The sequence below is a fragment of the Copidosoma floridanum genome, unplaced genomic scaffold (genome assembly GCF_036245765.1).
Source record: "Copidosoma floridanum isolate Cflo_tuat_1 unplaced genomic scaffold, Cflo_Japanese_pri ptg000007l, whole genome shotgun sequence".
In the NCBI taxonomy this organism is placed as follows: domain Eukaryota; kingdom Metazoa; phylum Arthropoda; class Insecta; order Hymenoptera; family Encyrtidae; genus Copidosoma; species Copidosoma floridanum.
In genome coordinates, this window is record NW_028321884.1 from 11768388 (window position 1) to 11791243 (window position 22856).

General features: G+C 33.9%; 4 protein-coding genes across 5 annotated transcripts in view; 3 read left to right on the forward strand and 1 right to left on the reverse strand.

Moving 5' to 3' along the window:
* The window catches only part of step (cytohesin steppke), a 129123-nt gene extending 125477 nt beyond the window's left edge, over positions 1-3646 (reverse strand). The window contains exon 1 of one of the 2 annotated variants that reach the window (XM_089588528.1): positions 2890-3646. In XM_089588528.1, coding sequence (XP_089444654.1) covers positions 2890-2998 — 109 coding nt within the window. In that variant the 5' untranslated portion in view covers positions 2999-3646. Of the gene's footprint in view, positions 1-2883 lie in introns of both variants that reach the window. The other variant, XM_089588527.1, reaches the window with a different exon arrangement.
* A 2016-nt stretch (positions 3647-5662) lies between these two features.
* Positions 5663-7844, forward strand: LOC106636472 (uncharacterized). The gene is made up of 3 exons (XM_089588930.1): positions 5663-5765; positions 6971-7387; positions 7605-7844. The coding sequence occupies exons 1-3, from the start codon at positions 5751-5753 to the stop codon at positions 7842-7844; spliced, it is 672 nt and encodes a 223-aa protein (XP_089445056.1). The 5' UTR covers positions 5663-5750.
* Positions 7845-8341: 497 nt separating this feature from the next.
* On the forward strand, positions 8342-9065 carry LOC149375388 (uncharacterized). Its single transcript, XM_089588875.1, has 2 exons — positions 8342-8607; positions 8704-9065. Exons 1-2 carry the CDS (start codon positions 8343-8345, stop codon positions 8946-8948), a joined length of 510 nt encoding a protein of 169 aa, XP_089445001.1. The 5' UTR covers position 8342; the 3' UTR covers positions 8949-9065.
* A 5534-nt stretch (positions 9066-14599) lies between these two features.
* LOC106636429 (alpha1,4-N-acetylgalactosaminyltransferase 1-like) lies at positions 14600-22151 on the forward strand. The gene is made up of 4 exons (XM_089588742.1): positions 14600-14805; positions 17366-17771; positions 20445-20655; positions 21440-22151. Exons 1-4 carry the CDS (start codon positions 14619-14621, stop codon positions 21707-21709), a joined length of 1074 nt encoding a protein of 357 aa, XP_089444868.1. The 5' UTR covers positions 14600-14618; the 3' UTR covers positions 21710-22151.
* Positions 22152-22856: the final 705 nt, after the last annotated feature.

Sequence of the window (22856 nt, forward strand, 5' to 3'; positions counted from 1 at the left end):
GTTTTCGACATTTGAGTAATTTATTAAATATATATATTAGTACTGACGATTTCAAAAAAAATTTTTTTTTAAAGGAGGTGAATTTAAGTTATTAGTTAAAGTATGGTTGAAAAAATGTACACACATTTATTGTACTTATAATATGAATGATCCAATTATTTATATTTTTATTCACACTAACCGATGGTCGGATTGATATTTTCTTTGAACGATTACCATAAAATAATCGATACGTGCACTCCACTCAAATGTTAAATAAAACAATTAAATTTCCTACAAGTAAATATGTATCGTAATTAAGAAGAAAAAAAAACTCCTCAAGTAACCCCTGGAAATTCGATGATGCAACTTGTAGTTTACCTAGAAAATAAACTGTCCTCGTCACGATCTCACACGCGACTCCCACGCACAGCGCATGAGTCACCCCCGATAAGACGAATTATTGTTGTTGCTCATCAGCGAAACACGCACGAGAGAGTACGTAATGAACATTTTTTCAAAGAGCGATGATCGGGGCTGTAATGAAACTACGGAGAGCAATTACCTGAGGGATCCGTGTGTATAATATAATTATAGCGTGATTAATTAAAACGATTAACACGGACTCTTCGACTTTAGCTCTGGCCTGAACGGGATTGTCACAGTGTGCAGTGCCATTGCATTGTGCCGCCAATTAAAAATATGCACACGCAGGGGATTATAAGTGTACTGTTAGAAAAGGTTTTATGAAATTTAACAAAAATGGTTTGGAAGCAAATTTCATAACCATTATTAAGCAAAATTAATGAGAAATTATAAAAATTAATAATCGATATTTTTTTATGAAATATTACAACAATGTATATCAACTTGAATTTTTCCAACATAGTCAAATCATAGTGCTGTTTACTCGTTTGATTGGTCATGAATTTCTTTTTTTTTTTTTTTTTAATTTCTTTTTGGTAAATTTCATATGAAGCTGAAACTAGCAGACAAATTTCAGCAGCGATACCATCGAATAACAACCGAGATAACAACTTATACCTTGAGTATCCTTAAAACTAAGACAGGTACCCTTTTATTTTACTGAATTAGAACCTGGTTTTCTTTTAAGGGTACACCCCAAGTAGAATTTGTTATTTGACGATATTGCTGCTGGAATTTGTTAGTTTTTCAGCTTCATAAATTTCATGCAGCACACGATTTTTCTTCTTCATCGTTGACTTTTTGCGCAATGTATCCCGAAAATTTTCCGCGATCTCACTTGTCACTCAAACGATGATTCAACGACACGCGCATCATTACTCCTCGATTACTCCAGTTCGAAAAAATAAAAAAAAGTCGCACTTGGAGGTTTCTTTTTACACGAAGGCCGACCATCCGAGTCTTGGTTCCCACGTTGCGAAGCCAAACTCGCGTATACGGCCAACAACCATGTGTGTAACAACTCTCTCTCTCTCTCGACATACCTGCTCCAGAAATGAAAAATCGAGAGCGTACGTAATTTATAACAATATACACGAAGCAAAGAAGAAAAATAGAGGGGAGCGGCTACAACAGATGAGCGATCGGGTGATAAGCGCTGATGGCTCTTTTTTGTCTCGCCTTTTCCCGTTTCCGGGGGAAAATTATCCCAGGAAATGAGAGATAAGCGAGGCAGGGAAGAAGAAGGGCTCTGCTCTCTTTGGATCGATGTGTGTGCCCTGAGCGACAGCTGAAACCGCAAAGTATCTATATTTTGTACTTTTTTTTTATTTTTTTTTTATCATTGGTATACATTACAAAGCTTGGTATCAAAAAACAAATGTTGTCATACATTCAAAGTTGCTCCTGCAGTAACTAACTTTCTCCTGCTCGCAGTAAAAAAAAAAAAACGACTGTAATTTTTATAATCTCTCGCGAATGAAACAAAAAGGATTCAGGAAAAAAAGTGTTTAAAAGATTTCGAGAGCAGCTCGTAATTCCAAGGCGGCAGACGGAACTTTTTTTTTTAATAATAGGTAAGTACCATACGGACGCAGGGGATAGAGACGTGCGCTTATGGGCTCACGTCGGTGTAATGACATACCTATGCGTGCGACAAAAGTAATGCAGCGGGAGGAACAAAAAAAAAAAAAAGAGAGAGGTGCAGTGAAAGAGAGAGGAAGATGAGAAGAGAAGAAAGGTAAAAAGAGTAAGTACTCGAGTAGATATATATATACATATTATGGGCTTTGCTCCATAATGGTTTTGTTTACCAAAGAGAAAGACGAGAGAGTCTGACATTCACGCATAACATATACACTTCGAGGTGTGTGTGAATAACGTTGCAACACCCAAGGGTCTTTTTATCTCAATATGCATAATAGTATAGGTATGTTTTGTGACATTGAGTTCCATTGCCATTGTTCAGTTTAACGTCACATGCACACAAGGCAACGTGTGGTTTTTTTTTATTTACACTTATTTGAATGGCATGCTCTAGCATCATAATAACACATACATAATTATAATATTACACACTTTAATGTTGCAGTAACATGCCAAAAATTGCAAAACCCTACACCAAGTCCAACTGAAGTTACTGAACGACAACCACTGTTTTATAGAAGACCGACTGCGCATGCGCGCACGTGCAGCTTCTTTTGCTCTGTTCTCTCTTCCTTTTTGTTTCATTTTATATCTCAACAAATAATCGTGTGCTTATAATATGTACGTATACCTATATCTACGACCCCCAGCATCTCTGCCCACTCTCCAAGTATATAATATAATGTAATGAACATTCTATTACACACGATGATACCGCATTTTAAACGCATAACTGTACATACGTTTTGTTTTTTTTAAATTTTGTTTACAAACGAATAATGTAAATATAAACATAAAAAATAGAGGAGTAGGCAAAAAAACCGTTTGTCTCACCGTTACCGGTGAACTGGTCGATGTGATGCGTCGAGGAGATGAGGGTCGTGGTCGAGGCAAGGGCCGAGCCACCGCCACCGACGCTACTGCCGTGACCGTCCACCTCCTGCCACATCCTCTGCTACAGAGACAGACTCCGAAACTCAGCAGGACCTTATATTTTCGTACTTGCGCTACACTAGCACTGCATTGCACGGCAATACAACAACACACGGGGACAACAATGTATAAACAAAAACGGGTGAACAGTGTAAACACGCGCTCTACGAGTGTGTGTGTGTATGTACACTTTTGTTTAATTTAACCCTTCCCAAAAGGTGCGCTATCAACAAACCAAACAACAGCAGAAGTCGTTCCTGCTTCTCCTTCTGCTGATGTTTGACTGTAGCAGTAGCGCCATATCTTTCGAGTTTTGCGCTGCACCGATGATTAATCTCCTCTCCATCACTGCACCTTGGCTGCACATCGGAGTCTTTGATCAAACACTGCACGTGCAACAGCAGCCGCAAAACTCGTTAACTCCATATGCACGCGTACATCGCGGACTTTGTTGTTTATTTAATAACGTAAACACCGTAAAAACACAAAACTTTGGCGAGAATCGAATATGACTTTTTGCATTTAATTGGGATGGTTTGACGAACTGTAGCGAGAGATGTGTTGCTGGTGTACACTATAGCTGTAAGAGAATGTGGTTGGTTTTCTCACAGATGGTTTTTCTCATTGCGCGTTACAGTGAGATGAAATGGAAAACGGAGACGAGAGAGCAAAGAACGCGTGAGTACGCGCGCGCCCCCGTCAACTCCACTGTACCGTTTACACATATATACAGTCATATACACAAATAACAATCAAACAATAATAATAATATAATCTCTCTTCTATCGTGTTACATATATACTGTCTACGATGGTGCTGCCAGTATGGTTCCCGTGCCAATATCAGCAAGTACTGTGTGAGTGTCGCAACTGCACCGCAAAAATTTTATCCTACTCTTGGTAGTATATGGTGCACGGCGTTAGAGAGCGCTACCTGTTTACAATTCAATCTTGAAGGGGAAAATCTCCCCTTCCACCCTTAACAAAAATAATAAAAGGAAAAAAGGGGGGGCAAAAGCGGGAAATTTAAGCATTACTTTGTACGTTTCAATATAAATATTTTGTAAATTTTTACATACGAAAGTTTGCTCTAAAAAAGTAAGTAGGGCTTTACTTTTGATGTAATAAATTAACAGTGCATACGGGCTATACGTTTTTTAAGCTTTTATTCTTTTATTTGGAACAATACAGTTACTTTCATCGGTGTTGTCAAATTGTTATTTATCTGTCGGTCTTTCTTTAACAGTTTTCTGTCAATGTGGGTGCACAAATTATAGGATTTACGTTTATTGAATTAAAAAATTATACAAACGGATAATAGCATCGGTAAATGAAGTATGAAATAGTTTGAATACATGTGTTTAAAAAACTGTGGTTTTAGTTGAGCCATCACAATAAGACCAACTATAGGTAAAGTTGGTAGTAATCAGTCTCCGAAATTTTTTGAAGCATTTAATTTACCACAAAATGGTAAGTTTAAATCGTCCCAGTAAAATGAATATTTTTGTTCAACTTAATATCTTTAATAAAAGTTATTTAAATTAAATTTTGAAAGAAATATTATGAAGCAAAGATCACATTGAAATGAAATCAAGAAATATTTATTAAGTTTATTTATTTGTTTCGAGTTTGTACTCAAAAGCAAGCCAACTCGATTTCAATCGCAATTTAATAAATTTATCAGGATTTTAAAATACTGGCTTTCAATGTGCAATCTACTTAACGGTGATGAAAAAAAGTTTACATAATCATATGAATTTTTTTACAAAAATAGTATCAATCTTTCAAATATAAAAATCAGTTACATGTTTTCATTTTACAAAATTATTCAAAGTTATATTTTAACTTAAAAATACTTAAGATTTTTTAAGATTTAAAGCAATTTTTATTACTGAAATACCAATGTTTATTGTTTTCTAGAACCTTCACGAAAAACGTAACGAACGAAAATTCGTGATCGCTTCGAATTTAGTGCATGTAATGAACATTTATAACCAAATACACCTTTTGCAATATTGTTTTAGTACATAATTCTTTTTTTACGTTAGCTATTTAAAATATTTTTAATAGAAAAATAAAACATCAAAAACACAAGGAGTATCCTACATTTCTGAAACATTCTAATTCATAGTCATTAAAGCTTATGTTTTCATGCGACGATTAAACTTAATAACTTGAATAATTTTTGAAGAGCATTAGAAAAATGTGTGAAAATTTTCGTACAAATTCACATGCATTCGCATGCATTTTAACTTTTATGAAAAACTCAACTAAATTCTGTAACTTTTTTAACTAAAAATTATAGTAAAATAAACCATAGCCTATCCTAATGACAAAGTTGAATAAAACAGTTTGTTAAAAAATGCTACTATAGAAAGTTAATTTTTTTTTAACGTATCATAGCTTCATTAAAGAAGTATAAAAAATATCCTTTTTACAATACATGGTAAGTTGATTGAATGCAAGTATCGTCATAAAATACGTGAGAATAGGGTATAGTATAAAACAAAATTTTACTGAACTTTTAATATAATTATGTGTAAAACTATGTATTTTATTAAGTCTCAATTTTTGTTTGTAATTTAAAATGTTACAGTAGAAAAAAATTTAGATCTTCCAGTAAGGTATTTGTATACTTTAAAATTAATATTTTAGTATCACGACATTCACGATTGCAGTATAATTTTAATGATCATGCATTTATATAAATTGTGTAAGTTGTCTGGATAGGAATTACAGTCAAGTAAAAAATTCAACACAGCCCGAAAAATGATTATTCAACTGGTAAGTTACACAAATTTCTTGGTTTGATTTCTAAATTAGTTGTTAGCCGAAATTTAAACTTAACATAAAATTTAAACTCATTCAGTAATAGAAGATTAGTATATTAGAGAACTACGTAAAACTGAATAAATGTTTCAGTCATCAGAATTCTATTAAAAATAGTACTTTCATTAAATAAATAAAAACTTTGTTCTACTATAGTTGATTGCTTTTTATTTATAATATAATTTTTTTTAAATTATATTTATTTAAACAAACAAAACACTTGCTTCAATTTTTTTTTAACAATCATCAAATCTAAATTAATAGTTTGGGTGTTATTTTATTTACCTCACATATTTCTGTTGATGCGATCCTGTATCTTTTAAAACACCTATGTATTTAGGATTTGATAAGCTCTATTATGTTCATGAATAAAGTATTGGTCTTTATTTGTCATAGTTAACATAGAAAATTTACTGAGTTTCATAGAAGAATGCTATATTCATATACTTTTAATTTACGAGCATCCCTCAGTGTTCCACGTGAGTATAAAAAACATTGTAGTGAAAAAAAACTCGACCTTTTGTCTAAAGATAAATAAAAAACAAACTAACGCTGTCGACTCATTGGGGCATTAGTTTTGTTTTCCAACGTTTGTTTTGTAAAAAAATAGCGGTAGAAGTACGTCATTCTTTAGTTTTTAAATACGTATGTAAATTAAACAAATTAAACTATCAACATATTAAAAATGGAAAAAATTATGCTGTCTCGTAAAAAAATGTTTTCTTTACATCTAAAAATTAATAAAATACTATACGTAGTAGCAAAAATTTTTGATCAGTTTTAATCACCTCAAAGCTCTTATATTTATAAAAAAAGAAAACTATCTTTTTCACCAGTTTATCACCTCGTTTAACTTAAAAAGTATCTACACCTTGAAGGTTAAGCCGGGGCTTTTCATCCCTACGTAAAAAAGTCGTAATTCACTGTCTCGCATTCACCTATGGGCTTGAAGACCTGTGGGGCAAGGAAAAAATCCTGGGACCACAATGAAGGGAATTTCCACGTGAAAACTCGTCCCAAAACGGTTGGCGTTCATATAGGAAAATTGTTCCCGTTGATAACAGCTTTTTGGACCAAATCTGCTTTCACAGAAAATCGTACCCTCGTGACAATACCAAGGATGTTTACCACTGAGCCAACACCACTTTATATGATTTCAGATACTGATAGCAATTGCAATTTTATTACCACCTCAATGTTTGCAAGTAGTAGGAAGTCCCATCATCCCTGGCCTAATGCCAGAAAGAAGTTCATGGGTACCAACGTCTTATCAACAAGTAACTCCATATTACGCTGAAAATCAGGATTATGGATTTAATAGTAGTCCGGATAGTCATTTGCCTCCATATACGGGAACTTCAGAGACACCATGTGTCACTATGGATCCCAACCATGGGTTCCACGATTGGTTACACAACGATCAATCAAATGAAGTGACTTCAGGAACACAGCCTTGGAAACATTCAAAATCCGCAGGGAGAGTAGAATTTGAACGACAAAATGATCCATCGTCCTATGATGTTACCGGAACCGCATATACCAACACTGGACGTGGTAAACACCTCAATCCTCTCTTTGTATCATCTCTTTGGCCAGATACAAATAATAATAATAATAATAATAATAATAATAATAATAATAATAATAATAATAATAATAACGAACATGTTTGGTAAAAAAAATTCAGATGATCAATCGAATGAATTCATCGATCCAAGGATGGATTCATTATCTCGGTATAATCAACCACAGTATCCCTTTGGGTCCGAAAATACCGGTTTTGCTCATCGACAGGCTGATCCGAGAGATTATAATATGCGACAGGGTAGCGAATTCAACAATCCGTCTTGGAACGCACAAGGAAATTTCGATGCGGAAAGCTGGAAAAATGGAATTCCAACTGTCCATAAAAATAACTATCCTGGATCAGAAGAATATGGCACAGAACGTTTTATATCTGATTATTTAAGCCAACTTAATGGCAACCAAGAAGCTTACACACCACCAGGTATTAAATTAAACAAGCCATTTTAAACCGTAGATGGCACTGTATAGTTTTGGAGAAATGGAAAAAGTTAGACTGATTTGCTAAATAATCTGCTTCTGTGAAGAACAAAGGTTCTCATGGAAGGAAATTTTAAAAGAAGACTCGAAAAACCTCCTAAAATATGCATGTTTTTTAAAAGTATATGACAAATTGTACACGATTTATAAAAAGCCTTCTTTTTTTTTAGTCAGAAGAAATAGGTACATAATTTCATATCTTTTTTTCCGCTTAAATTTGTAGAAAAGCCTAAAGATAGTTTCTTACGTGAGGAAGTAATTTATTTAACTTTTTGTTTAATGAAATAGTATCATTCCAATTTCTGAAATGGAATTTCAGCCCTTTACTAATAAAATTTGTCCATACAACCAAAATTTAATTTATAATTTCAACTGGCAGCCATAGAATCTCAAACATATAACGAAGGAGCTAGCGGAAGTCAAGGGGTTCATTTCGGTGGCTATGGTAAAAAATTGGACCACGATGGAATGTCAAATTACGGATGGGGAAACGATGGCAGCCAATCATACCATCCCTACCCATCTCCCAGCCAGTCTTTGGAGTACAATTCACATCTAAGTCCACGACAGGATACATCACGTAAGCAAATACGTGTAGATGGTCTTACTGACACTGCGATATCAAGGGATCGGTGGAGTGATCTTCCTCTGAATAATAGACATGGTCAATCCGCAAATCAATATGGTGGATATCCACGAGGGATAAATAATGATGTGGGATCTAAAGATTATGGTAATAATCAATTTTTATTCTAAAACAAATTAACATATGATCATCAAGATAAAAGACAATCGCTCGATTAGCTAAATAAAAACCAACTGGTTACAGATTATCGTCATCCAAGATATCCCCATGATTTTGAGGATGGAGGTCGATTGTATGAACCTCAAAAAGAACTTGAGACTCAAACAAATAATAATTTGCAAAGACATTCTGGAATGTACGATTTATACGGGAGTCCCCACCATAAACCATTTTCCGGCACATATCTAAATTCTGATGTCAAGGCAAAATCTCCGTTTTCTCATATTCGTCGTATGATTCCGCAACTGGAAGCATACCTACATATATGAGGTCAAGATGAAAAGCCATCGCATATTTTAGTCTTACTTTAATGAACACATTGTTGTTCATAATTTTTTTGGCGAAAGTTCCGAAAACCTTTAATGAAACATATATAATAGAAACTGATAATTAACAGTGCATGTAGTAAAAAATTGTCATGGGTTCACTTATAATTTTCTTTGTAAAGCCACGAAACACTACTGTATAATAACGAATAAATAAGTAAAAACTCCAAAATGATTTTTTTTTTACAGTCACCAAATATTTGTAAAACACTTATTCATAATCAATATTGTAGTCACTGATTCTATAAAAAGTTTTATTCATTTTTTGTTTCTTAGAACTCACTGTTATTAAAAAAATTTTTAAAAATTAAAAAAAATATATCTACAAGCCGTAATGTACAAAAAAAACGTTAGTGTATACAGAAAGTATTATGAAAATTTACCACGATAAAATTTAATAAAATTGACTGTAGACTCGAATATGTAAGACTTTTTTTATTTTTAGTATTTTTTCGTTCAAAAATAACAATTTCTGCCAATAGGTATAGTTCATGAAATCAACTATGAAAAGTTTTTAAAAAATGTCATAAACGAAATCCAACACGACAACTGCCCTTAAGTGTTAGATCACTTATAAGTATCTTCATTTTTTTCTAACATCGATGTATGAAATGAAAGGCTAGGACAAAAAAATATGTAATGTAAGAATGTGAAAAATTAGACGCCTGTGTTATTATAAATGTTGAATACATCACGGTAATGAGGCACAAATTCAATGTAAGATTTTTTTCGCACAATGACCTGATGGTTTGAATCGTGCAAGTAGGTATCCTCAGAGGAAATTATAGTGATGATTACTCTTTAAAAATTCTATTAAAGCTCAGTAAAAATTGTTTAGTTTTAATTTGTTAAGTAATAAATGTCAATTTTTTAATAAAAATTTCTCTGATAAATATTTTGAAGCAAAAGAAAAGCAACTATTTTTGTCTCACATTTTTGTATATTTTTATATTTATAATAATATGCTACATTTTCTCTATTACAGAACGATTCTATTTACTTTGAAGACAAAAATATGATTTGTTTGCTGAAACTATTATAAAAAAATCTAACTCTAAAATGCCCAAACTTTTTTACGTGTCTGTTTTAATGATTTATATTACAAACTTCTTTTCGTCGGAAAAAAATTAGAATATCATTAAAAATATAACTTATTTTTTTCCCTTCTCTTCTGGTTTTTAATGTGCTGACAAAGAAATAGATGATCGTGGGCAGTTAAATTACACCGTTAATGTTATGTTAAAAAAGTAACGCTCTTATCACGATCGACTATTTGCACGCCACAAATTTTATATTTTAGTGTCACGTCGCTCAGGATCACGATACATTTTGTAACGTACGATAGTTACAATTTTTTAAACTAAGTGAAATTGTTCACATGTAACTTTTTAAAAATCAAGAATTTTGTCTTTAACAAGTAAAAAAAATTAACATGTTACTCCAACTGGTAAGTCTCTAACCACAAACCATAAAGTATTGAACTGTCAAAATTTGTAATCGAAAATTTACCAGTTTTTTTGTTTCAAAAATATTTATTTTACCAAGTTTTTTATTTCATGTACTTAATTATGATATTTTTATCATTATACAAGGTAGTATACGGTCCAAAGGACTAAAATGTGCAAAAAATAATGTGTCTTTCTACGGTTTCAGGTAGTTGTATTATTTACAACCCAACTGTTTCACGTAAGAGGACACGCTTATCAACTCATTAAGAACAAAAATTCGAATGACAATCTAAATTCAACCCAAGCAAGTTAGTAAATTGAAAAGTACTTTTTAACGTTACATATACAGGGTTTCCCAAAAATACCGGAACGGACGATTTTCTCACAACAGAATGATATACCAACGATCCAAAGGTTAAAGGTTTCAGACTACTGCACTTGGCAGTGACACCCCTCGTGACCTTGAAATTTTTTAACCACCATGTAACGGTTAACATTTTTTTCGCACAGAAACTCTTCTTTTTTGTACTGGCAAATGGAGATAACACCAAATCCTGCGTCTAAATACAATTTGTGGTCTTTTTTTATTGCTGGTATAAAAAGAAGGGATGATTCCTATTAAAAAAGTTTCGGGTCATTTCCGGGTTTCCTGGTCCAAAACCTACAACTTTTGTAAAAATAGTTTTTGATAATTATTTGTCTCTATTATGAAAAAAAAAAAAAACGGCCTTCGCGGTACTTTTTTGACACCCTGTATAGATGTATATATTGACACTAGGGATATGTATCGAGTAAGAAGCATCATTCGTTGCTATCTTTTCTTTAAAAAAAGTGGACAAATAAGTTTTCCAGAATATTTAACAAGTCTCTAGGTAATAAAAAAAAAAAGTTATTTATATCTTCTGTTGATGCTCTTGTGTGTCCAGATACAATCTCTTCATTTTGTATTATTTTTTATAAACAGATTCAAAAATTGTTCCAGAAAATATTCACCACCATTCAAATAATGGCTCTCATTCTCTAGAGTCTTACATCGAAGGATTTGCCAAAAATATCTTCAAAAATGATAGTACATCTCCACTCGCTCCACTAACTAATTTTACTTCGTTTGCTGCTGATAGTTTTCAGAACATGACGAAAATGTCTGAAAATTTGGTTCATGGTTTAGAAAAAGAGGTTAAAAAAAATATTGACGTCGTCGCTAAAAAAGTTAAGGGTGATATTGTTCGTGGTACCATTGGCGCCATTTTTGGTTAATCAAATATTTTAATTCGAAATTTGTGTTTAGCAAAATTTGTAATAAACCAATTGTATAAACTATACCCTAATGTTTTGTTTTTTATTATTATAATTTTTGCAAACATCAATCATCATGGTAATACTAAAGAATGTCAATTAATTTTTTTTTGTCGCAATTTACATTATATCTTTCATTACACTTTTTTTTTGATGATTGTTAGAATCTTACGTTTTCTGATGAAGCTTGAAATTTATGAATCCATCAACTAGTTTTCATGCTGCGCCAGTAGTTTTCTAAAAAACTAGTTTCGTTGCAAAAACTAAACCTTTTTAAACAATTTTTTGAAAGTATATTATGACGCTTTTAAGGATGGAAACTGACAAATGTAGAAACTCACTGCATAAGTTATTCTACAAATATTAATTTTTTTTGTTTTAGAAGAATGTATACATATATTTTTTTAAATCAAGATTTTTAATGAAAAAAATATCTAAAATAAATTTAGTCCACAAAAAAATAGATTACGAAAAAAAAAAACGAGTAAGCTCTGTGAAGATAAATTGTTAGCGGTTCTGAGGTTTGGTATAAGTACTTTTAGTGTAATTGTACGCACTTGAAAAAGAGGTCTTATAGATTAAATATGTGCGGTTTACAGGAACAAGTTACTCGCTTCTGATGTGCACCTTTTCTCATTTAATTCTTCATTGATGTGAATAAATTTGGTTTCTACGTCTTTTTATTATTTTACGTAAATTTTCAGTAATTTTAACTTTAATTTTATTATTACTGATTCATTAAAATGTTCAAAAATAAAGCAAAAACTTGGGTGTATACGCTAAATTACTCTTTAATTATCATCAAAAACATGACGATTTGTTTATTAATAAATAATTTTAACTATTAGGATTTAAGAATAATGATATATTTCAATAAAAAATGTAAAAAATGTTTATTGTGCGATTCTTTAAAAGTATTTAAGAGCTTCTTTACCAAGATTTAACTTGATAGTTATATTATATTCGTATACATTACGTATTGGATTATTTTTTCAAAATTATTCAGTGAATCTCACTGCCCGAAAAGATAATTCGATAGCAGACAGTTTCTGTCACATTAATCTGTTAAAAATTGATTAAGCTGTCTAGAAATGGTTTCTTGTCTTCACGATTGTAAAACTGGCAAGCTTTTTTCACAGAGTACGTCGAAAATCCATTTACATCCGCTTAGTAATAAAATAATTGGATTTTCCAAAAAAATTTTACTCACCGCTCTCACAGCCTCATTGCATTTTAAAGATTTTAGATCGAGAGATGAGACCATTTTAATTTATTATAAAACGCACAAACAAAACCGACATCCCGTCCCAAAATAAACTCGTTCGTAAGCATGTTTTCGCGACCTCCTATACTTATCAGCAAAAAAAAAAAAAAAAAAAATAATAATAATTTCAACTTTCAGAGAGCTGATGAAACAGATGACGATATACTTAACGATTCGAGTGCTTCCAAAGCCCCTTGTAATATACAGCACCGTAAAGTATTTAGTAAAAAATAGAATCTTCGCCTCCCGCGCTTCAAACGAGTTATTTTAAGACACGCTCGGATTTTCTTGGATACTTATCGGTGCGCTAACGTTCGTCAAACTCTCCATGAGCACACACAAAAAAAAAAAACAGCCGTCAACCGGCAAATGTCTCACAGATGAAAAAAAAAAAAAAAAAAAAAATCCAATCCCGCATTGTATCCGTTCGCCCATCAATCTCCCACGCGACTGTATACACCCAGCATCAATTATCATTAAGATCCTGTCTTTCGCATTGCGCGCCCACTCCAAACGCCAAACTCGGCCTTTCCTTTTTCATTCCCGTACAACAAACAAGTCCCGGTGCGATTACTTTCCGCGCGCAACATTGTACATACACGCGCCAAACACACGTGGCTAAACAAAAAAGGAAGAAGAGATGAAAAAAAAACAAGCGCTGGGATATAATTATGAGAGCAGGCGTGCTATAGGTATGTGTACATTAAAAAAAAAAAAATAATAAGAGAGAGAGAAAAAAACAAACGGAGAGCACAGCCAAGGCAAAAAGTGAAGGACGCATGCGCCTCCAAGCGTACTAGCATCCATACCTATTACAGCAGCTCCGCCAAGCAAGCAAGTAAACGGCTCTATATACTAAGTATATCATAGCCAGTAGTAGCGAAGTAACTGAACCGGCTGGACAGCTGCTGGTGCACTATACGAGCTTGCAAAGCTCTTGAGTGTGATCATATACCTGTGTTAACTAAGAAAAAAAAAAAAAAAGTGAATTAAATAAACAAAAGTAAAAAAAAAAAAAAAAGACAAGAAATACAAAACCGTGACGCGGGGAGCCATCATCCCTCGGGAACTGCTACATTATCGATCCACGTGTGGGGAACGTTTGGGGTGGCGTGCCCCTCGACCGCCAGTTCCCAACAATCCGCCCTCGGAGCCTCGCCGCCCGTGGACAATTCGCCCTCGTTTTACATATTGTTAAGTTACTCTCTTCGCCCGACCACCACCACAGTGAATTTTCCATTTTTTCGGCTCATCGCTTCCGTGACAAAAGGGCCTTATTCCAGAAGCGTCGACGTTATTTGCGCGGATGGACTCGTTTTAGGGACAACGGCGTGTATATACGACAACAACCAAGTGTACGTGTGTTAACTGCAGTTGAGCCACGCGCACACAAGCGTGCCAGCTATGCACTGCTCCACTGAATATAATGAACGACAGAGAAGAGGCGGTTAACGATAAAAAGTAGGAGACCGAAACGGGGGGGTTGTCATCGCGCGATGGCAAAAAGTGACGGGGCGCGAAGAAGCAGGGGGTGTACACGTGTATAGCGGGGGCTCGTTTTTTTTTTTTTTTTTTTTTGTTGCTCGTCTGTGGGGTGCGTGGAGGATGGCGGTGACGAGGATACGACTGGCCCTTTTGGTCCTGTGCGGCTCCGCTGTGCTGGTGCTGTACGCGACGACCAACGACGAGCTGATGCGCGAGATGCCGATTTTTCAGCCCCTCGACATGGACGTGCAATGTTACAAGGAGCCCTCGGCCAAGGGTGCCTTCGACAACTTCGACTTTCGAGCCGGTGAGTCTTGGTTTTTGCTCGACTCGACCACTCGATGATGATTTCGATGATTTTTGCATTTCACCTATACGGTTTCTCGGAAAAAAAAAAACATGAAAATGAATGATGGATACTTTGCGGGTATTATGAATGAAAAAATGTAAATACTTTTCACTTAAAAAATGGTTTTCACCTACTTATTTGCACCGAACATAGTATTCAAGAGCGCAATGTCCATAAGAAAGAAAAAAAAAAAAACAATGCACGTAAGCGCGCGTATGAATTGATGTCGCGTGCGTTGGTTGACGTTGCGTGAATAGTGCATGGGCAAGGAAGATTTTACTTATTGTCATAAATACCGAGGAGAAGGACGTTGTCGCATTATACGGGAGATAAAAATGCATATCGATTGGAATTTCAATTATTTACCCCGTACGACACACTTTTTCCAACGACTCCGCATGAAAAGTTATCGAGATGTGGAAAAACTCACTTACTTTTAATACTATACGTGTCGCGTGTTGGTTGTACAAAATGCTATTTCTTTATCTTTTTCAACGCCGTTCGTTTGGTCGAATAAAGTGAGTACTTTTCCTTACGGATCGAGTTTCGCAAGATATCACCGGCAAAAACCGCTGAGCCAATTTGTAATGTCTACAGATATCGGGTGCACACCCGTACGTTGTATCAACGTAAAGCACACCACTTATTAACGTAGTATCCGAATGGCGTCACTGATCCACGGTCGCGGGTATTAACGCCCGAGTGCCCGCACGACAAAAACATTGCAAAACTTTGCGTTGTATAGTCTTGTCTATATAGGGAGAAAAACAACAACAACTTTTTTTCCTTTTTTCTTGTACCGTATGGACGCGTGCAACCATGTATAAACGTAAAAATCGATTTGACCAAGTTTTTGTAGTTGGAGTTGGCGTTAATGGTCATTTCGTAATGGTCGCCGTGCGATAAACAAGACCGACGAGATGGATGGATGAGTGCACGTGGTGTGACGTAATGTTTGTCGATGTAACGCGGCGATGTGAGCAGGTTCCGCGATGGGATGAACTTTTACTTTTGTCGAAGAGACATTTCATTCAAGTTTTGCGGCGCGCGGGGAATTCGCTGTGGCATTGTTGTTTATGGTAATAATTGGAAAAAAAAGAAATGGTGTATACAGCTGTTTTTCAAACATTGATGCTTTTTCTATACCGTTGTTTTGTTAATTAATTTATTTTTCGTCCGGTATTTAGTTTTAAAAGTATAGTTGTTTACTTGGACTTGGAGAAAAGACGTGTTAAACGTGTTTTGCATAGTTAAAATTTTTTGTAATTAATTATTCAACCTTTTTGTCAGTTATTAATTTTTACAAGTATTAGTTACTTAATAGTTCTTACTTCAACAAAAAAACAATTGTTTAACGCGTAAGTTGTTGCAAAATAAAACGAAGCCTGTAAATACTGCAATTCGTATCAAGTTTTTTTAATTTACGTGGGATTAAAATCTCATTGAATGCCTCAAGCGCCGATGTGACAGTGAATTAAATATCCAAGTTGAGAATCAGCCTAATGAGAACCACAAGAGTTTCTTTCAAGCGCGAATGGAGATATTTTTTTGCAGTATAGAAAATGGGGACTGTATTTTTATGGAAAAGTGGAAGGTGTTAAATTAAATTCTTATTGAATGAAAAAATTTATTTAAAGTCAAAACAAAATATCTTCACTACTAATGAGTATTAAATATGTCAAAATGTAGTTCAAAACATATTTTTGTGACGTAATTAACTTTTTAATGTTATTTTCGTTTATAAATTCAATTTTAATTCAATTTTTAAGTCAGTTAAAAATAATATACGTTATACAGTTAACGATCATGAATTTTCAAATAATACTGCGTACGAATAATATATATAGAAGCTTACCGTAACGCCTATTTAAAAACTCAGTTTGTCAGTTATCTACTTTTTCGTTCATCCATCTAAATAAGGGTTGCATTCTATTACAAATGTACATTTGATGCAATATTGAAAAAACAGCTTTTAATAAAATTTTTATTATTACATTTTTAATTAACGCCAAAATTGAAATTACTACGTGTGGGTGCTGATACAGTTTTTTTTTCTAAAACTTCTTACAATACAGTACTTTACAACAATTATTTCCACGGTGAAAATAATGCATTAAATTCTTGAAAAACAAAAAAAACTAGAAACAAAATTTTCAAATGTTTAGAAAAAAAAAAATGTAATATGTATGTCCAATAAACTGTTCTTGTCATATTATTGAACAGGAAAAAAAAAAATAGAAACAGCAACGAAATAAATTCCACATTGCCTTAAATTCTAGTTAAAAAAATTGTATTTCAATGTATATTTAACAATTTATAGCATAATTGCGCTTTCAAGTTTTAAAACCACAAAATAACTAATAACGATAAAAGTGAGCACTTGTCCACTCGCGTGCACGCCCCTCGAAAGGAAAAAAAAAAAAGAGCCTAACGGACATTTCCGTTCATCAGAGCCAATTTATGGTCAATTAGTGCGCGCAAACAAGTGCACATGTAACAACCAAGCACGTAATTCCAGAGCAAGCCCGTCTCTCGTCGGGCAAGAACATCTTCTTCCACGAGACCTCGTGCTTCGGCCGCGAGACAAACCACCAGCTGGAGTTCAACTGCCGGCAGGCCTGTGCCGTAGAATCCGCGGCTCGAGCCAACCCGGGAATGTCGGTGAATTTGCTGTTCCTCAGTCCATCGGCGCCGTCCAATCGCACCCGGAAATTGTTGGATCTCCTGCTGCGCTACGACAACGTGAGGGTCAAGAGGATACTGGTTGACGATTACATCAAGGAGTCGCCGTTGGAACGGTGGTACGAGGACGGGGTGCTCGGGACTAGCCGCTGGCCCAGGAGCCACATGTCCGACATTCTGAGGTATCTGACCCTGTGGAGGTTCGGGGGCGTCTATCTCGACCTCGACGTCGTTATTATCAAGTGAGTGTGAATCTTTTTTTTTTTTTTTTTTTCAGTTGCTTTATTAGGAGACATTAGCTAATCAACTGTCACTGATTGTATGAACATTCATAAGTCTAATTAATATTTATTGGGTCGTTGATTGCACGTAAGAGCAGTGGGATGTATGGACATTTGTGTGACAGTTTGTCGTTTTGTTACTTCTTGTAACATGAAAATGTGGTTAAAAAATTGTAAATCTTCCATTGATTATAAACCAATTACACAATTTATGAACATGAGAAAAAATTACTAGGTTTTACCAAAACCTTGGAAAAATCATAAATTGACCAAACAAAGCATTTTATTGATAAAAAAAAAAATCGGTAATCGCGTAAATAAACATTATGTCTTTTTCATAATTATCGATAAATTTCAGTAGTTTATAAAAACCCAATAAATGTTCACTCAATAAAATACGTATCCTCGTACGCATAATTTTATCAACACTTGAAACACATTGTTCACATTTTAACAGCGCAAAGCTTCTCTTGTGTTAGTGGGAAACAAAACCCAGCGCTTATATACAAAACATAATGGTGATAAAGAGAGTGCGGACTGAAGGGCGTAGCGCGTGTACACGTTTCGAGAATAAATATTTAAAAACCACTCCACAAGCCGACTCTATGATAGACCGAAATTACAGCTTATAGAACTCGATTCGAGCACTTCGATAAACATACGTGTGCTCTCAGTAAGTATGCAAACGAGGATCGCCAGATCGTAGATAAACAGCTGGCGTTTGTATAGTACAAGGTACACACGCGTGGAACTAAAAATACACATTTAACTCGGCGTGCGTGACATCGAGTCATAAATCTTGCGTATTCTACTAAAGACATTTATCATTATTTGTGGTTTGGGGGTGATACCTACTATTTCATTATGGTTTGCTCAAAATATTTTTTTTAAAACAAAGTTCCTCATGGCGCGTTCCCCTTGGAAGTAATCTGGAGTATATTAAGATGCGGGTTCGGTGTTTTTTCTGTGAAACTGTGCGAGAAGAAAGATACTGGTTGCACAGTCCGGGTCCAGAGGCTGCATGGCGAGGACTCCTATAGAAAATACACAGGGCAAAGTATGCGTGTCAATGGTACATAAGTAAAGCAGTAAAAGTGTACTTTATGTACATCGAAGGGTATTAAAAAAAAAAAAAAAATAGCTGTAGTATAACTAATATGCGATAACGTGTTTCAAAGGAGGTAGCACTATAATTTTCTTGCATTGTTTCGTATTTTGTTATTTTTTTTTAAATTTTAATTTTACATCTCATTTTACTACATCCTCCCTGGGACCTTCGTTCTTATCGGGGATCCTCTGACTCGCTTAGTTTTTTCTTCTTTTATTATTATTTTATGTGGTGGGTGTAGACTCGCATAACATCAAGCTACGATAAATTTTTTAATTTAACAAATATTGTTTCAAGCGCAATCTAATGATTTTAAATTGTTCAAGTTGATTAATTTTAAATAAAACATGTAAGGGATTTTAAGCATTTTTCCTTCCATAATTTTGCTTCACAGCTAACAACGAAAATTAATTTGAACAATGAGTAGGGAGGAATGATTTTTTTAAATAATTATAAATCGATACCTAAAGTGTTTGATCAGTTATTTAAATACATTTTATTTATTAATTTTTTTTTTTTTTTTAAATTAAATATGCCTTATTTTTAATTGAAAAAAAGGATGTTATCAATGGTAAAGAATTAAATTTAATGCCATGGATGTAATCGAAGCGACAAAACAGTATTTAGAAGAGAAATTCAAGCTTAAATTAGTTAAATAAGACAGCGTTTTTAGAACGATGAATAGAAGAGTGTAGATAAGCGCATATACCCACACAGCTGTATTTTGCGGTAGGTCGATCGGCCTCCGCGCCCGACGGAAACGGATGTAAGCGTTTAACGACCCACTTGGACTATTGACGACTGCTTAACTTTTAACGCGATGCAGGGTTACGTAGGTACATTGTCTTACGCCAATGTGCGAAAAAAACAATTTCTTTTTTCTCTCATTATTATGATAATATAATATATAGTCATTTATGATGAATAAGTGCAAGTTTAAAATAACCATTCGAAGAGTCCATGATTTTTTCGAGTACTGAGCAACCCAATTATTAAAATCAAAGAAAATTTCTTTATCCTCCATTCTGTTAAATATTTTCTTTTAATTGATACAAATTTAGTCGATCCAAAAAAACATTTTATACAACTAAATGAGAAATTTGTAATTGAAAAAAAAAAATTTTAATTTAATAAAATATTATTTTTAATTAACTTGTATTTTTTTACTCATAAGAAAATATTTAACGGAATGAGGGTAAAGAAATGTTCTTTGATTCAAAGAATTGGGTTGCTCAGTGATACGAGAAGTGTATAGCATTGTTTAAAACAGCTGTCTTGATTTTTTTACGTGGCTCTACCTCATAGTTGATTGTCTATGCACTTTGTTCAATGCTACTATCGATTACACAGCACTGCTCACGGCCTAGTGACACAAGTTTCAGGGGATCGCATGACGATATATCATAGTGAGCCTTGAAAAGCAAACCAACGGAATAATATAGTTAGCAATTAAAAATACAATGTGCGAGAAAATTCGTGTTTAAGAAATTAAAAAAAAAAATATATTCATTCGAATCGTTTTTCAGATCTCTGGAAGATTTGTCGAATTTTGCCGGCGCCGAGGACTGGATGGACGTGGCCGCGGGTGTCATCGGTTTCAGCGCCAGTGGTCTCGGCCGGCGCGTAGCCAACGCTTGTCTGCGGGATCTGTTGCGAAACTTTCGCGGTAACGTTTGGGGCAACAACGGGCCCGGCGTCATTACCCGCACGCTGCAAAAATTTTGCGCCGTCAAAAACGTTAGTTTGCCTCTTTTTTTTTTTTTTGTATCGTTTCTAGGTTTTTTTTTTTTTTTTTTTTTTTTTTTTCTCTCTCCAAGGTGACTATACTTTAAGGTGAATAAAGTTTCATATTTTATGCATTTTGTTGCTTTCCAATTGGCATTATGCCTATCTGAAGAATATACAAGATGTGGAATGATAATTAGAGATAGTCAGAGGTAAAACGAATGTTGTCTCTAAATGTAACATTTTTTTTTCATTTTTTTAAATTAAGAGTATTTTATTTTTTGTTTGGCAATTGTTTGATTAGGCCAACTCGTTGAAAAAAAAAAAAAGTAATAAAATAAGAAATCAATGTTTGCAACCTTCAATTTTGAGAAAAAACTAACACTTTGAAAGCATATTAACCTTCTGCGAAAAATACATGTGCGAATCGTTATTGTTTATCTTTGACCTTCTCATTGCATGCAAAATCACACTGTGCTCCGCGACTATATACCTAACAATTGTAATTATGTCATCACTCTGTTTGAAGTGAACATTTTCGTTTTACTACGAATTAAAAAAAATTGCATAGCAGTTCTGCGGACTTTGTCGCATATATTACTTACGTAATTGCAAATAAGCTAACTTTTTTATCAAGTAAAAAAAGAAATGGGTTATTTATATTTTTTTTTTTTAATAAAAATAGTAAAAAACACTTTTGTGTTTTAAATTCACGATTGTATTAATACCCTATTTTAATGTTGTCCAAACTAATTTTATTTAATAAAATGAAACGATCCCAATGCACGATTTCCAGGCCAAAGACATGACGGTGAGACGCTGCAACGGCTTCGAGGTGTTCCCACCCCCGGCTTTTTATCCGATATTCTACAAAGAGTGGCAGCGCTACTTCACCGAGGAAAAGGCGAACGAGACGATGCACCTGATCAAGCAGGCGAGGGCGATACACGTCTGGAACAAGCTCAGCACCTCGGAGGTGGTGCACATGGGCAGCAGAGTTCCCTACGCCCTCGTCGCCGAGAAGCACTGTCCTCGAGCTTATTACGGCTGTGGCGCGACTTTTTGATGATGGACCAACTCGTGTCCACGGCCTAACGTCATTGGAGATTTTTTATTTCGTCGCGCCGACACAGTAGGTAATGTATGTATAAGAAAAAACTTGCTCAGAACAAGTTTTTGTGTATGTTTTAGACAATGACATTGTTTTTCGAACGAGTAATACATACACCGGACCGTTAAGATAGCTAAGACTGACATTCTCATTAAAACAATTAAAAAAAAAAAAAAAAAAAAAAAAACTATCGTACACGTATACCAAGAATGTGCCGTTACCTAATGACGCTTGTTACGTAAAATTAATAATTTTTCCACGAAAAACGAGCACTTGAAGCTCAAGGATGGAAAAAAAAAATTGTTAATACTAGTCAAGTGAACGTGAAAATGATAAATAGAATTATTTTTTTATGACTGCGTGGAATAATACGCGTTAGTACTATGTAGTCGCTGATTTTAGTGACTAATAACGAGCAGTCGATAAAAAAAAAAAAAAAAAAAAAAAAAAAAAAAAAAAAAAAAAAAAAAATTGTGGAAATACTGAAGTATTTATTTTTCTACAAAAAAATAGTGTAATAAAAAAAGTTACATTATGAGACTGTTGAAAAATTTAAAAGTTTCTACGTTTCGTTGATAATTTATTTAGTTTGTGTGAGTGTTATAAAATAACAAGAAGTTTAAATGCAGAAAGTGCACTTTATTTTATAATTTTTCATTACGCTAACTTAATTACGCTGTATAAATGTGTAAAATAATTTCTTACATAATTTTCACTTATGGATTTTTCCATTTTTTTATTCATAAGTAGTTACATCTACACATAGAAAGTGTCTATATGCCATAAATATTTTTGATATTCAAGCAATGCATAAAAAAGTAAAGTCAACCCAAATAATTTTTGAATCGTGAAATCTAATTGTGTAATAAGTAGTTTTTATCGAGCACTAGTAATTTTTTTATAGATGGCTGATAGAAGCCAAATGCTACTTATTTAAACGTTTTACATCAATTTTTTATTTACTCAAATAAGTTTAGTATGCAATAAATTTTGTAATAATGTCCAATGAAAACTCACATCTACGATCTACAGTTAATATTGAGCAACATTATAAAGTATTTTAATTTATTGTAAACGATGAAAATATTGTCTTAAACGCATA

Excerpts from the sequence above, each read along its gene's own strand:
- LOC106636429 (XM_089588742.1), top strand. The coding sequence starts at position 14,619 with ATGGCGGTGACGAGGATACGACTGGCCCTTTTGGTCCTGTGCGGCTCC. Across the intron at positions 14,806-17,365 it reads CAACTTCGACTTTCGAGCCG|AGCAAGCCCGTCTCTCGTCG; the intron begins GTGAGTCTTGGT and ends ACGTAATTCCAG. Across the intron at positions 17,772-20,444 it reads CTCGACGTCGTTATTATCAA|ATCTCTGGAAGATTTGTCGA; the intron begins GTGAGTGTGAAT and ends ATCGTTTTTCAG.
- LOC106636472 (XM_089588930.1), top strand. Across the intron at positions 7,388-7,604 it reads AACACCTCAATCCTCTCTTT|GCTGATCCGAGAGATTATAA; the intron begins GTATCATCTCTT and ends GCTCATCGACAG.
- LOC149375388 (XM_089588875.1), top strand. The coding sequence starts at position 8,343 with ATGTCAAATTACGGATGGGGAAACGATGGCAGCCAATCATACCATCCC. Across the intron at positions 8,608-8,703 it reads TGTGGGATCTAAAGATTATG|ATTATCGTCATCCAAGATAT; the intron begins GTAATAATCAAT and ends AACTGGTTACAG.